We start from the raw sequence: 14,400 nt of genomic DNA on the forward strand, positions 1-14,400 counted from the left end.
TTAAATTCTCTTCTGCTCTCTGGACATATTAACAATATTCAGATGTAGAGCTAAGGATACGGAGACGGCTAAGGCTGCAATCCTAACCATATCGACTCAGCAGTGGGTCCCACTGGATTTAATAGGGTTTACTCCCATAGTAAGTGGGTCAGGATTGCAGGCTCAATTGGGTTTTTAATGTAACGTGAGAAAAACAACCAGCGTAGGATTATACTGGGTCATAAGACTGTACTTTCTAGCTGGGTACTGTGTGCCCAGAGGGGAAACAACTCTCAAAGTAATAATAATAATAATAATAATAATAATAATAATAATAATAATATTGATTGATTATAGCTCGCCCATCTGACATAGTTTCCCCAGCCACTCTGGGCGTCTCCCAACAGAATATTAAACAGAATAAAATTTCAAACATTAAAAACTTCCCTAAAGAGGGCTGCCTTCAGGTGTGTTCTAAAGGCCAGATAGTTGTTTATTTCCTTGACATCTGGTGGGAGGGTGCTCTGCAAGGCGGGCGCCACCACCGAGAAGACCCTCTGCCTGGTTCCCTGTAACCTCACTTCTCGCAGGGAGGGAACCGCCAGAAGGCCCTCAGAGCTGGACCTCAGACAGGAGTCTCTCCCAGCCCTAGCTGGAATGCAGGATTCCTGGATTTGAGGGGGTTGGACTTAGATGAACCTTAGGACCCCCGTCCAACTCGACAATTCTAAGATTCTATGTCAGGAACTGAAGCTGGGACATTCTGCATGCAAGGCAGATGCTCTACCCCCCTTCCTTCCTGGAACGGAAAAATCTAGAACAAGCAAGGGAAAACATGGTGATGTCATTAGCACTTGACTCTTCTCCTTACTCATCAGGCATACACTTATCAAGCAAATGTTAAAGAATATGGAATATCAAAGAATAAAAGGATCACAGATTTAAGAACCATGCAGTGTTTTCCCAGGCTACACTCAAAAGGATTATTTGTGTAAGAAGTAAAACAGCGTTGTTCTGACATCGCATGAAGACTTTCTCTGCAACAGTTTAATTCCCTCGTAAAAGTAATATCCACAGGCATCATTCATTAAGAGGACCCCCTACCCAGGTCAGACTAAAATAAATGGGATTGCACAACAGGGCAAAAGTGACAGATTTCCCATTTACTTCTGCACAAAGATAACTTCTCAGTGGTTTATGACCCAAATTGAGAACTACCATTTGAAGGCATCGCAGCTCAACCAGCTGAGAAATTTCTAAAATCACTGAGAAACACAGACATAATATAGAGATTTTATGTGAAAATATGTAAAAATTTGTCAAAAGCAAAGGTGTTAGTCCATAGAGGGGGGGGGACCACCTTCCAAAAGCCACAGTTGGGTAATAACTTTATTAAGGTAAAGGGACCCCTGACTGCTAGGTCCAATCACAGACGACTCTGGGGTTGCGGCGCTCATCTCGCTTTATTGGCCGAGGGAGCCAGCGTACAGCTTCTGAGTCATGTGGCCAGCATGACTAAGCTGCTTCTGGCAAACCAGAGCGGCGCACGGAAACAGAGTGGTACCTATTTATCTACATGCACCTTGACGTGGTTTTGAACTGCTAGGTTGGCAGGAGCAGAGACCGAGCAACGGGAGCTCACCCCATCGCGGGGATTCAAACTGCCGACCTTCTGATTGGCAAGCCCAAGAGGCTCTGTGGTTTTGACCACAGCGCCACCCACATCCCCTAATAACTTTATTAGGACCAACCAAAATACACTGGTACCTCGGGTTACATACGCTTCAGGTTACAGACGCTTCAGGTTACAGACTCCGCCAACCCAGAAATAGTACCTCGGGTTAAGAACTTTGCCTCAGGATGAGAACGAAAATCATGCAGCAGCAGCGTGGCGGCAGCAGGAGGCCCCATTAGCTAAAGTGGTACTTCAGGTTAAGAACAGTTTCAGGTTAAGAACGGACCTCCGGAACGAATTAAGTTCTTAACCCAAGGTACCAGTGTATCACAAAATTGCAGCAAACTTCTGATTTCTTCCAAACTCTTCAACAGGCAAGTTGTTACACAGAAGAGAGCAAGATGAGGATTTTTTTTTAAAAAGCAATGGCAACTCCTCGTTTCACAGCAACTTGTACAAGAAAAACATGCTAAGCTGTAGAAGTACCAAAAAGTATTTATTCAAAACCATTGTAAAAATAACCCATTCTAAACAAATCATAACAAACTCGGGTTAGTTTTCCCCTAGTGGTATCGGCAATTTAGCCTTGCAAAACCAACATGTTTGCATACTTTATATATAAACACACATTGAATCAGCTCATGTTGATTTGAGCTAATTAAAAAAAGGCTCTGTTAAAAAGAAAAAGCACCCTTCTAGTTTCTTCCAATTACTTGTATGTTAAGGGTTTTTTTTCCAAGGCACCTCTTGTGAGGGGAAAGGGTCTGAGTCAAAGACTAGGGCTCAAAAAGTTGACTAGAGTTAGAAGGCTAGTGTTCAAGTTTGGACACCTATGAACTACAGTCCCCATGTCATAGCAGTAATCTGCCTTCACATTACTCAAAACAGAAGCAAGCCTGGCTCGTTTTCAATAAAGGCTGGCGCAAAGATCAAGGAAGTCAGTGTCTGAAATGTCATTGATTCAAACGGTCTGCAAATCAGGCACTGTACGGACTTAGGGATGGGTTAGACATTTCCCTGGCATGTGTGTGCTTGCAACAAGTGCATGGCAGTGCCAGCATATAGCCAGCGGTGGCAGAAGCACCATGCATAGGCTCCATACGTTTAGGTGGTGTAAACGGAGCTGGCGCAACTCCTCCACAAGGGAAGGTTACAAATGCTTCAACCTTTTCAGTTTGGAGAAAAGGTGAGGTGGGATATGGCAGAAGAAAATAAGAAGTATCCACCACATGGAGAAAGCAGGTAGGAGGCTTTCCTCCTTGTCATTAACATGAGAACATGGGAACATCCAACGAAGCTGAAGGGTGTGAGATGAGGACAGGCAAAAGGAAGCTCTTCTTCGAGCAGCGCATAAACTATGGAACTCCCTGCCACAAGATGTACAGATGGCCGCCAGCAAAAACTGGGGATTAAACAAATTCAATGAAAAGTAAGGCTATAAAGTTTGGAGAGGTAGCATGCCTCTAAATCAAGAATTTCCCAAACTTGAGTTGCCTTGGACTACAATTCCCATCATCCCTGACCACTGGTCCTGCTAGTGAGGGATGATGGGAGGTGTAGTCCAAAAACAGCTGGAGACCCAGGTTTAGGAAACCCCGCTCTAAATACTAATTTGAGTAGGCAAGCAGAAGACTGCTGTTGTGTTCATGCCACACTGGCTGGCCACATGCCACACTGGACAAGCATTTGGTTTAACCATTCTAGTGGGTAAGGGGGATTTAAGCTGTATGCAGAGTTCTCATATGTAAGACAGTTCATATGCGGAAGTAACAGGACCCTAGTCCTGTGAAAGAGGAGACCTGGGATTTGCATTAAGTGCTGTACCTGGCACGTAAAATGGTGCAAAAATGGAGCAACTATAAGGCACACAATCCACCTGAGCTCTGAACACTTGTATAGGGTTACATTCTCCATCTTCTGTTTCATTCCTAGTATCTCTGTTCATTTCTTGGCCAACAGTAATTAGGATTAGCTAAAGAATTATATCCACAGGTTAGGGACGATTACAGAATAGTTATTTAGAAAACAACAACAGACCATCTCAGTGTGGAAACTGATGATTGGATAACCATAAAACCCACATCACCAAGTTGATAGTTGCCCATGAAGAGGAACCAGTGCCCCTTCAGCTACAGTATAGTGGTAATTTCAAGAGAACAGTGGTAGAATCCCGCTTTAACTAGGGTTGGTCCCCAAATGAGAAACAAGCAACCCCTTTGCTGCTACTGTTTTTCCAGCATACCCTATCCTAGAACCATCCAACATTCGTCTGATGAGCCGCCATTTTTGCACAGCAGAAGGCCTAAGCACACCCAACCAAAGGCTGCCATTCTCAGCAGACCTTGCCAAATCTCAAGGCTGGGCACTTGATTGCGGCATAACAGGGCGGCGACGGAAGCCGCAGCTTTTGTTCCGTCCACGCCTCTAGTCTGCGAACCTCTGCAGCAGGTGATCCTCTCCACGCCGGGCGGTGCTGTTCCCTCCGGCGCCACTGTCGATGAAGCGCTCACACGGGAACTCAATGAGGTCAGCCTCGCTTAAGGCACAGACCGCACTTCGGGGCGGGCGGTGGGACTGGAAGCCGGAAAAGTCGGCGGAGACGCCCGTCCCCATGGAGCGCAGGGGCCGGCGGGTCGAATACATCTGCCGGACGTGCACAGGCGATGCTGCCTTCCGCCGCCGGCACCCCAGCACCTTCTTCCGCACCAGGCGGGAAGCCCAGGCCGCCAGGGCCAGGAAGAGCAGCAACGCATTGACCGCCAGCAGCACCAGGGTGAGGAGCTGGTGGTCCAGGTTTGGGGATCTGCCCGCCACGGCGGCGGAAGCGCCCGCACCTTCTTCGGGCAGGGTGACCAGCCCCGCGCAATGGTCCCTCGGCGCCACCGGGCAGACACGGCCCCCGATCACGCCCTCCACGCAGACCAGGTAAGGGGTGTCGGGGCGCAGCTCCTGCAGGGTAGCCACAGGCTCGCTCCACTCGGGGAGGTAAACAAACCGCTGGAACTTGGTGGCGGCCCCGAAGCGGTCAAAGAGGACTCTGAAGCGCACGGGGCCAAGCAGGCGGGGGCTGCGGTGCGGGCGGACCCCCCAGCGCACCGTCACCGTGCCAGAGCCGACCGCCTCCACCGACAGGTTGTAGAGGAACAGCTTGTTGAAATCACAGGGGTCGGTGACCAGCGGAGGGATGCCGGACGAGACTGAGTGGTATTTGCCTGCCCGCCTGGGCCAAGCAGCTCCAGGTAGGGAAGGTGGCCTGGTGTTGAGGTGCAAGCCGGGCGTTGAGGTTGTGGGGCCCGTCTCAGCTGCCCAGCTCTCTCTCCCGGACGCCAAGATCTTCTGAGAGCCCAGCAGCTGCATGGTCGAGGCAGAGGGCAAGGAGCCGACCTTCTCCTGCACTAGGCCTAGGCCCGAGCTGCTGTTGCCCCTAGCAAGCGGGGCAGGAGAGGAGGCCACCACGTTGGGGCAAGAGGAGCCATTGAGAGCCGTCAAGAGCTGGGAGTCCTCCAGGTAATCGAGGTATTTCCCTGCCAGGGCCCGCGGCTGCCGGCACTGCACAAACACTGTGAGGAGCCGGCCCTGCGCATGCCAGGAGCCCAGCCAGTGCTTCAGGCCTCGCAGGTGGCAGTCGCAGCTCCAGGGATTTCCATCCAGCTCCAAGCGGTAGAGCACGGGGTTGGAGGCAAAGAGGTCACCGGGTGCCGTAGTCAAGGCGTTGTCCTGCAAGCTGAGCTCCCGCAGCTTGTGCAGCTGAGCAAAGGCACCCGGCGGGAGAGCGGCCAGGGCATTGTGGCTCAGGTCCAGCACCTCCAGGCTGTGCAGCGGCTGCAGCAGCGGTGCAGGCAGCTGGCTCAGAACGTTCCCATCCAACCGCAGCTCCTTGAGGGCCCCCAGGCCAGCGAAGGCTTCCGGCGCCAACCAAGCCAGGCGGTTGCCGCTCAAGGACAGCTTGGCCAAGTTGGGCAGGTGTTGGAAGAGCCCTTTCCCCAGCTGCTGCAGGCTGTTGCCCGAGAGGAGGAGGGTGCTGAGCAAACGCATGGGCCGGAAGATGTCGGGGTGGCGCAGCAGGCTCTGCTGGTTCCCCGACAGGTCCAGGAAGCGCAGCTTCCCCAGGCCGGCAAAGGCGTTGCGACTCAGCCAGCGGATGCGGTTGGCTTCCAGGTGCAAATACAGCAGGTTGGACATCCCCGAGAACGTGGCGTCTCCCAGCGAGCCCAAGGCGTTGCCGTCCAGCCGCAGCTTGACCAGGCTGCCCAGCCCGGCGAAGGAAGCGGCGCTCAGGGAGCTAATCTCGTTGGCGTTGGCGTAGAGGATGCGCAGCTTGGCCAGGGGGCGCAGGGTGCCGGGCGCCAGGGCGGTCAGGAGGTTGTTCCCCAGGTAGAGCTCCTCCAGGCGCGCCAGGCGCTCGAAGGCCTTCGGGTGGAGCGCGCGGATGCGGTTGTACTGCAAGTCGAGGCGCTGCAGCGCCGCCAGGCGGTGGAAGTCGAAAGCGGAGATGTTGGCGATGAAGTTGCCGCCCAGGCTGTAGGTGAGGATGTCCTGCGGCTCGACGGCTTTGGGCACGGCCCGCAGCCCCCGGTTGGTGCACAGGACGTGCTGCTGCTGCTGGCAGTCGCATGGCTCCGGGCACACGGGCTGCGCGGCGGGAGGCAGCAGAGCCAAGGAGCAGCAGAGGAGGAGGAGCGGCATCAGACGGCGCGGGCGCGGCGGCTCCATCCCGCGAGGGCGGGCGGCGAGCGGCAGCTTCCCCCGATCCCTCGGCGTCTCTCCGGCATCCCACCCTCTCCTCTCGCCCGCTTTCTCTCTCTTGCGCGGCGGCTGCCGGCCGGGCTCCTCCTCTGGCGTCGGGGGCGGCCTCTCGAACCCGCTGCCGAGGAGGGGACGGAGAGACCCCCTTCGCCAAGTCAACCGACGGCTTCCCGCCGCTGGAAACGGCGATCGCCACTTCCCTGCAGCAGCAGCCGCCGCCGCCGCGCAGGGTTAGGCGGGAGAGAGCCGTCGGCGGCGCTGCGTCTCCCGGCGAGCTTCCTGCCGCTGCGGCTGCCTGGGCTGCTCTGCGGCCGGCGACAGACAAGCGGAGGAGCGGAAACTCGCACTTCCCACCCTTGGCCCTCGGGGACGCGCGGGAAGAGCGGCTGCAAAGAGGGGGGCAGGAGGAGGAGGAGGGGAGGCTGCTGTAGCCGAAAGGAAAGAAGGAGGGAGGCCGTCGGACCAGGGCAGCGCGCCGGAGTCAGTGTGTGCATGCAGAAGGCGAGGGGAAGGGGGGTGCCGAGGCGCAGCCAAGCAGCAGCAGGAGGAGGGGGGGTGCAAAGTGGGGGGGGGGGCTCGGCAGGAGAAACTTGGCCGTCTGGGCAGGAGGGGAAGCGAGATCGGAGCACGTGGGCTGCAGATAAAGCGCTGGATGGTTTCAATTTGCGCAGCTTGCCAGCCAAGTCCCTCCCACTCGCCCCTTCTCTGCACGGAGCAGCGGCCTGCCAAGAGCAATAGTCACGGTTTACCGCAGATTAGGGCCTATTGACACCGACGGCTGAATCGCCTTGCTGCTGCCCTCCACCCGCCGCAGCACCTCTCTGGCTGGAAGGTAAAACGAAACGGGTCTTCTGTGAAAAGAGGAGAGGGCTTGCTGGGATTTGCAGCCGCCACAGTATATCTGGAGCAAAAGGGATCGCTTTGCAGAGCCAGTACGATGAGCCCTCCACATGTGGCTGCGCTACAGCTCCCATCAGATCCAGCTGGCGTGACCAATGGACAAGGATGAGGGAGATGTAGTCCCAGATCATATGGAGGGCCATAGGCTCCCCCTCCCCTGGGTATAGGATGTCAGATCAGGATGAGGCATCCCCACCTCCAATTCCATCTACAGAAGCTGCAAGGATGGGCAGATGAGTTTTTCTTCAATACAGGGGGCATCCTTCAGTACACCTGAGACCAGCAAGCAAGGAGATGCTCAGGAGAAGAGGCCAGGCAGCTGCCTAGTATCTGCCTCCTGAGGCAGTTGCCTCCTGTCTTCCTAATGGTAGGGCTGGCCCTGGGATCAGCCTAACCCACCTCACAGAGGATCTCCAATTACCCAAACTGAGCTGTGATGTAATGATCTGGATACCAAACAGTGCACCCAAGAGCTCGTGAATCCCATTTCTCCAAACAAAATAAATGGTTTATCCATTGACCACATGACACACTTGTTTAAAATAACAGAATTCTAAATCTGTAGACATAGCACTGGCCTTCCCAACTGCTATGATATAAAGCTTCTTTTTCCCCCTTCTCATGCCTGGTATATATTGTTACATTCCTATGTGTGGGAATGTTAAGGAAGGAAGGAGAGGATAGATTGTTTTGATATTATCCCTCCTCATTCACACTAGTGAGTAAACAGCAGAGCACATTTCCTTTGCAACTTATTGGAAGCAAGTTGATGATTCGTTAGAATCCTTTAATTAAGCAATCCAGTCTGGCTTGTTCATGTTAAGTTTTCCTTTTATTTCCCTCTTAAAGAAATAATAACACAACACAGTATTCTTTAAAAGTAAGAATAAAGTTTTACTCGCAGCAGTAATCTGAAGGCAGGCTTTACCTTGGGGTTACAGTGAAAAGAAGTCTGAGCTACATCTCAGACTTTCTGCTTGTGGGCTCGATTCTGTTTGAAGGCTGAGCCATACGCTGGCTAAGAGCCAGGAGAGCAAGACTCAAAGAGTAAGATGGCAGCGTGGCCAGCCCTTTTATCTGGTCAGCTAGGGTCAGCTAGGCAACAGGAAATTGTTGTATACATCCCACACTACGGACATTTTTTGGTAAAGTTTGCCTCCTGCACGCAACACTTCACTCTCAAAATACTAATGATACCTGTATATGTGTTCCTTGCATATCAGTTACAGGCTGGTGCAGAGTTTTATACTAATTAAAAAAACTGAAATCCTAAGAGTGCTTCTTCTTTCTTCTTTGGCGATCGCTCATAGCCGAGTAAGATTGTCTTCCATGAACACGGTTTTAACAGTGAGTCCGTAAGTGACTGTGGAGGCCAATTCTGGATCCACACCTCCTTCCACAGTGGGGACATAGGTTTCCGGGCAGGAGTTGATCATGGTGAGGGTTTGCCAAGAGTACTTTCCTCTTAGCACGTTTCTCCCTTTCATCCTGAGTTTGAGTGTCTTCAAAGCCCATGGATTCAATGCTTATATAAAGCAAGGAGGTGTCTTACAAGTAAAGATGGTTCAAGGAATTGGAGGGTGATGATGGAGCCCAGAGACCTCAGCTCAACTGAAGTATTCATCATATCTCCTGAATCTTGCTCCACATGGGTGCCTTACAAATAGCATGTCTCCTGGTGTCAGTGCAGCAGCCTGTCACTGTAAATTGTTAGATGATGTCGCCTTCTAATAACAAATTTGTGCTAGGCTTTATTTTGTAACTAAGAAAGCTGAACACTATACTTTTAATGCACCCTCAAAGCGCATTCTTTCCCTCAAATAATTCTGGGGGTTGTAGTTAAACCCCTCACAAAGTTATAACTCGTAGCAACCCGTTGACAAACTACATTGGCCAGCATAGTGTGTATGCAGCCATCGCTAGATTTTTTTCCTGGGAAATTGCAGCATGCAAGAGAAGACAGGAGGAAAAGACATCTTGAATATCAATCTGGGAAAGACAGCACGAAAACAATACCTATCATTCCCATGCATATTACATCGCTGCTGCTAATTTCCCATCTTAATGTCTGGCCAAACGTTTAACAGGAAACCTGTTGTGAAAACAGATAAAAAGGAGAAGGCAAGAGTGCAAAGATTAGAATATACTCTCTTGCCATATGGACAAGGAGTGAAAGAATGAAGTCCGTTAGCATCCTATTATATATGCTTTTATTCCCAGCTGTGATACATTTGGGACAGGGTGGGCAACCTGCGTACCACATGGGCCCTTGGCTCAGTCCACCTTCGTCTGCCAGGTGCGTTCCCTGCTAATAGCAATGTGATTCATTGAACTTTGACAGATCAGGCATTTGGGGATGGGAAGAGACTTTAATCTTCCATCAAGTGCAGGTGCCCGGGAACATTTCCCCCTCCAGATGTTTCTGAACTACAGGTCCCTTGGCTATACCTGCTGGAGGTATTGGGAGTTGTAGCTCAGCAACATCTGAAAAGCCAAACATCCCCCCCCAAAAAACAACCCTGAGCTTCCAGCCCAGCCAAATGGATTGGTCTTGGACTTCACAACTTCCTTTCTAAGGCTGAAATCTTGGGATTAAATCCCATTGAAATCAGTGGAGATTTCTTTTCTGAGTCAACATATGTGATTGTTTGTGACTGATTTGCCTCAACAGCTCTTCAGTTCATCTCCCTCCCACCCCCATCTCTCTCACACACTCATTCCGAGTACCCCGTTTTATCGGTAGTTGGCTCTTTCTCAACTTCACTTCCATTCACTAAAAAACTGTGTTCACTTACACCAGAACACATTTACTAATCATTTAACAAATGACTGCCGCTCTCACACATATAATATGTGTACTGTGCTGCTGTTGTGCTGTTCTTGTTATTTTATGAATTTATACCCCACACTTCGGTCTAAAAACATTCCCAGGGTGTCTTACAAAACTAAAACCGGCATTAAAATCATCTGCATAACATCTGTGGCTGTTTTGGGAGAGCTTTGGGGTTTGATGTCCACTCAGATTCTATAAAAAGCTCTAATACAAAAATACAAACATGTCTAACAACTTAATGCAAACAATGTGTCCGGCGTTCAAAGATGAAAACTCGAGTGAAAATCCAGAACACACTTACTGGGGAGTAAGCCCCATTGAGCACAACTGGACTCGCATCTGAGTAAGCATGCAATTAAGCTGCAAAACTTTATTTGCTGTTAAGGAGAGCGATGTTCAGCACCAATGCCTAATCTGAACATTTTGTTGCCAAGCATCATAGACACACATGCACACACCCTTTCCCCAGATTTATGGCTTACTTGTGGAAGTAATCTGTGTGCCATCTGTAATTCATGTTGGTTGAATAGCATTGCAGATAAGGTATTTTCTGATGGGATCATTTGCTTTCGTTTAAGAATGGAATGTCACTCGAGACCTTCAGCTCTTCTTCAGGAAGAAAGTGTGTTTTCCAGACTCGCAGCAAATATTCCACACACTCCCTGCTCAAGCAGGGAGATGCAGCCACATTTTAAATAACTATCTGTACCTTTTCCTACGGGAATACTCAACTACAAAAACTTGCTCTGCCAGTTGGAGGGAGCTTTTAAGCAGTAAATGCCTGACTAAAGATGTATAAGGCACACATTTATGTTTTGTTTTGTTTTGTTTTGTTTTGTTTTAAGTCATGACTACTCAGAAGTAGGGACGTGGGTGGTGCTGTGGGTTAAACCACAGAGCCTAGGGCTTGCCGATCAGAAGGTTGGCGGTTTGAATCCCCGCGATGGGGTGAGCTCCCGTTGTTCGGTCCCTGCTCCTGTCAACCTAGCAGTTCGAAAGCACGTCAAAGTGCAAGTAGATAAATAGGTACCACTCTGGCGGGAAGGTAAACGGCGTTTCCATGTGCTGCTCTGGTTTGCCAGAAGCGGCTTAGTCATGCTGGCCACATGACCCGGAAGCTGTACGTTGGCTCCCTCGGCCTATAGAGCGAGATGAGCGCCACAACCTCAGAATCGGTCACGACTGGACCTAATGGTCAGGGGTCCCTTTACCTTTACTTTACTCAGAAGTAACTCCCATCAAGTCCAATGATATAAGGGGCTGTAAGTGGCTCTGCTCTACTGCTAATAGCACACATATTGGTATGAAAGGGTCATTCCCTGCTGTATCTAAATCAGAAATGGGGAACCTGTGGCACTTCAGATGCTTCTGGACTCCAACTCCCGCCAGTCCTAATCAGCATGTTCAGTGGTTAGAGATGGTGGGCGTTGTCACTGACCAATATCTGGAGGAGTCTGCAGCTTCCCATCCCTAAACTAAAGGTATCCAACCAGTGCAATGGGGTCCAAATTAAAACCACAATATGGCTGCAAATACACTTCCAGATGTGCCTTCCCATCAGTTCCAAGCACTGCAGCTGCCCATGGATTTCCCTTGATAGGTCAGGGTGATTGGACCAAAGTATGGCCCTTAACTATCCATACATTACATTGCTAGATTTTCAAAATAATCTGCAGGAGGGCTAAGGAACCTCTTTCTCTCCAGATTCTGGACTGCAATCCTCATAATTTCTGACCGTTGGTCATGGTGGCTGGGTCTAATGGGAGTTGACGTCCAACAAAACCAGGAAGAGCACAGATTCCCCCCCCCCGGCCCCGATCTACAGCTTTGAATTCAATTGGGGATGCAATCCGGGGGGAAAGAGTCTGAACAAAACATCACCAGTTTTAGCTCCACTGGAGTAGTCAGATTGTTGCATGGGAATTTTTAGTTGTGCTGAAATTTGATCAAGATAATAACTGAATAATTATTTCAGTCTTCCAAGTCCTGTTCCCCAGTTATCTTTGCCGCCCAGAGCATTTGGCTCCTATTTGCTACTTAAACTGAATGGTAAGTGTTTGCGTATTAACTTTGCTTTTCTACTTTTAACAGTGCAACCCTCTACTCTGGCCAAACTAGCCAATAACCCAGCTGCTAATGGGCTTTTTATAGTATAAGGCATTTCCTTTCTCTGGGAACCAAACACTGGAGTTGAGATAAATGTATACTTTCCATAGAGCCTATATACCCATAAATGGCTGCAGTGCAAATCACATACATGGCTTCAAACTTTTAGGAAGGGCGAATTAGATGTCGTTTATTACTGCAGTGCTGAGGCCCTAATGTATAAAATGCTATTACATGCTTCTTTCCATAAGCATTGCAATTGATTCCAAACAGCCTGAAAGACCATATAAGGTTGCTTGCATCCATGATAACTGAAATAGAGCATTTAAAACTCATTTTAAATGGGCATCAATCCACTACTCCTGTGTCTTGAAGGCTACAGTATCACCACTTATAAGGTGGTGGTGAATTACAGGACAATGAATGAGATTTCTAAACACATTTGGAAATGGGGTGCTGGTCTTTTCAACTTTCTTCACTCCTGAAGACTGCATTGTTTTTATCAGTGCAATACAGTAACTTGTCACACAAGCATTTGACGCAACAGTTGATACACTTTGGTGGGAGCTTCAGTCAACCAGCCAAGCATCTTTCTGTTCCTTCAAATCCTTTCCCATAAGTCTCTTGGCTTAAATACATAGTCTTTATCAGGCACGTCCAACAGATAGATCGTGGACGTCTGTGGTAGATCACTGGTAGATCACTTGCACCCCCCAAAAGGGCCTTCCTCCTCCCCCAAAAAAGCTCAACCCCCCCAAAAAAACCAGGGCTTTCCTGTCAACAACTTTGACCTGAACTCCCCAAAAGGGGGTAGGATCACTGCCAGTTTTGAATTCTGTGAGTAGATCACAGTCTCTTGGGAGTTGGCCACCCCTGGTCTATATCTACTTAGCTGGGAGGAAGGTGAAACTTACTTCTGCATAGATATGTAAGTGCTCTGGAGACAGGGATCGACTATCTATGAAACTCTGTTAGGCACATCAGGAACATTGAACAGTGCTGTATAAGCCATAAATAGTACAGTGGTACCTCAGTTCTCGAACGTAATTTCAGGAAGACGGTTCGAGTTCCGAAACATTCAAAAACTGATGCACAAAGGGTTGTCTGCAAATTCAATTGAGAAAATTGAAAAACAAGCAGCGGAAGCCGTTCGACTTATGAAGCGCATTTGAAAACGGAAGCATTTACTTCCAGGTTTTCGGCATTTGGGTTCCAAAACGTTTTGTCAGGGGAGACATCCGAGAACCGAGGTACCACTGTGTTATCAAATGCTGATAGTTGATCTGATAGCTTTGTACATCATCTCAATAGCTTTTACTCCCAGTTCTATTGGACTAAAGATAAATGTAAAGGGACCCCTGACCGCTAAGTCCAGTCGCGGATGACTCTGGGGTTGTGGCGCTCATCTTGCTTTATTGGCCGAGGAAGCCGACGTACAGCTTCCGGGTCATGTAGCCAGCATGACTAAGCCACTTCTGGCGAATCAGAGCAGCACACGGAAACGCCGTTTACCTTCCCGCCAGAGAATTTACCTATTTATCTACTTGCACTTTGACATGCTTTCGAACTGCTAGGTTGGCAGGAGCTGGGACCGAGCAACGGGAGCTCACCCCGTCACGGGGATTCAAACTGCCGACCTTCTGATCGTCAAGCCCTAGGCTCTGTGGTTTAACCCACAGCACCACCCACGTCCCTCTATTGGACTAGGAGTGCCTTTTGTCAGCTTTGGCTGGTAAGACAGCTACAGTCATTCCTGGATTGGGATGGCTCAAACACAGTTGTCCATGCAGCTTCACAGCTGGATTACTGCAAGGTGCTCTATGTGGGGCTGCCCCTGGGTTCAGTCCTATAGGTGCAGAACATGGTGGCCAGATTGCTTGTGGGGAGCAGACTGCCACCAGATAGTACCCTCACTTGAAGCAAATCTTTCTGTCGTTCTGTTGACCAGTGAGATACGATAGACACCCATTATCTGGACTTTCTGAAAAGAGAAATTTTGTTTTGACAAGCTGTTCCAGCTGGATAACAAAGGTCTCTGCTTTAGGTGTTCATTTTGTTTTAAAACTACTTTAGCTGCGGTGGTGATGATTGATTAGCCAGTTCCGGATTTCCTCCAGTGTGTTTAGAGTCCTTTACAGAAAGAATGGATCGCATTTCTGGA

General features: G+C 49.7%; 1 protein-coding gene across 1 annotated transcript; it reads right to left on the reverse strand.

Moving 5' to 3' along the window:
- Positions 1-2,131: 2,131 nt before the first annotated feature.
- On the reverse strand, positions 2,132-6,498 carry TRIL (TLR4 interactor with leucine rich repeats). The gene has a single exon (XM_081834920.1). The coding sequence runs from the start codon at positions 6,365-6,367 to the stop codon at positions 4,079-4,081; it is 2,289 nt and encodes a 762-aa protein (XP_081691046.1). The 5' UTR covers positions 6,368-6,498; the 3' UTR covers positions 2,132-4,078.
- Between the last annotated feature and the right edge of the window lie 7,902 nt (positions 6,499-14,400).

Source organism: Podarcis erhardii (genome assembly GCF_964252035.2).
Source record: "Podarcis erhardii genome assembly, chromosome: 12".
Lineage (NCBI taxonomy): Eukaryota > Metazoa > Chordata > Lepidosauria > Squamata > Lacertidae > Podarcis > Podarcis erhardii.

Coding starts and splice junctions, on each gene's coding strand:
- TRIL (XM_081834920.1), bottom strand. CDS start 6,367: ATGGAGCCGCCGCGCCCGCGCCGTCTGATGCCGCTCCTCCTCCTCTGC.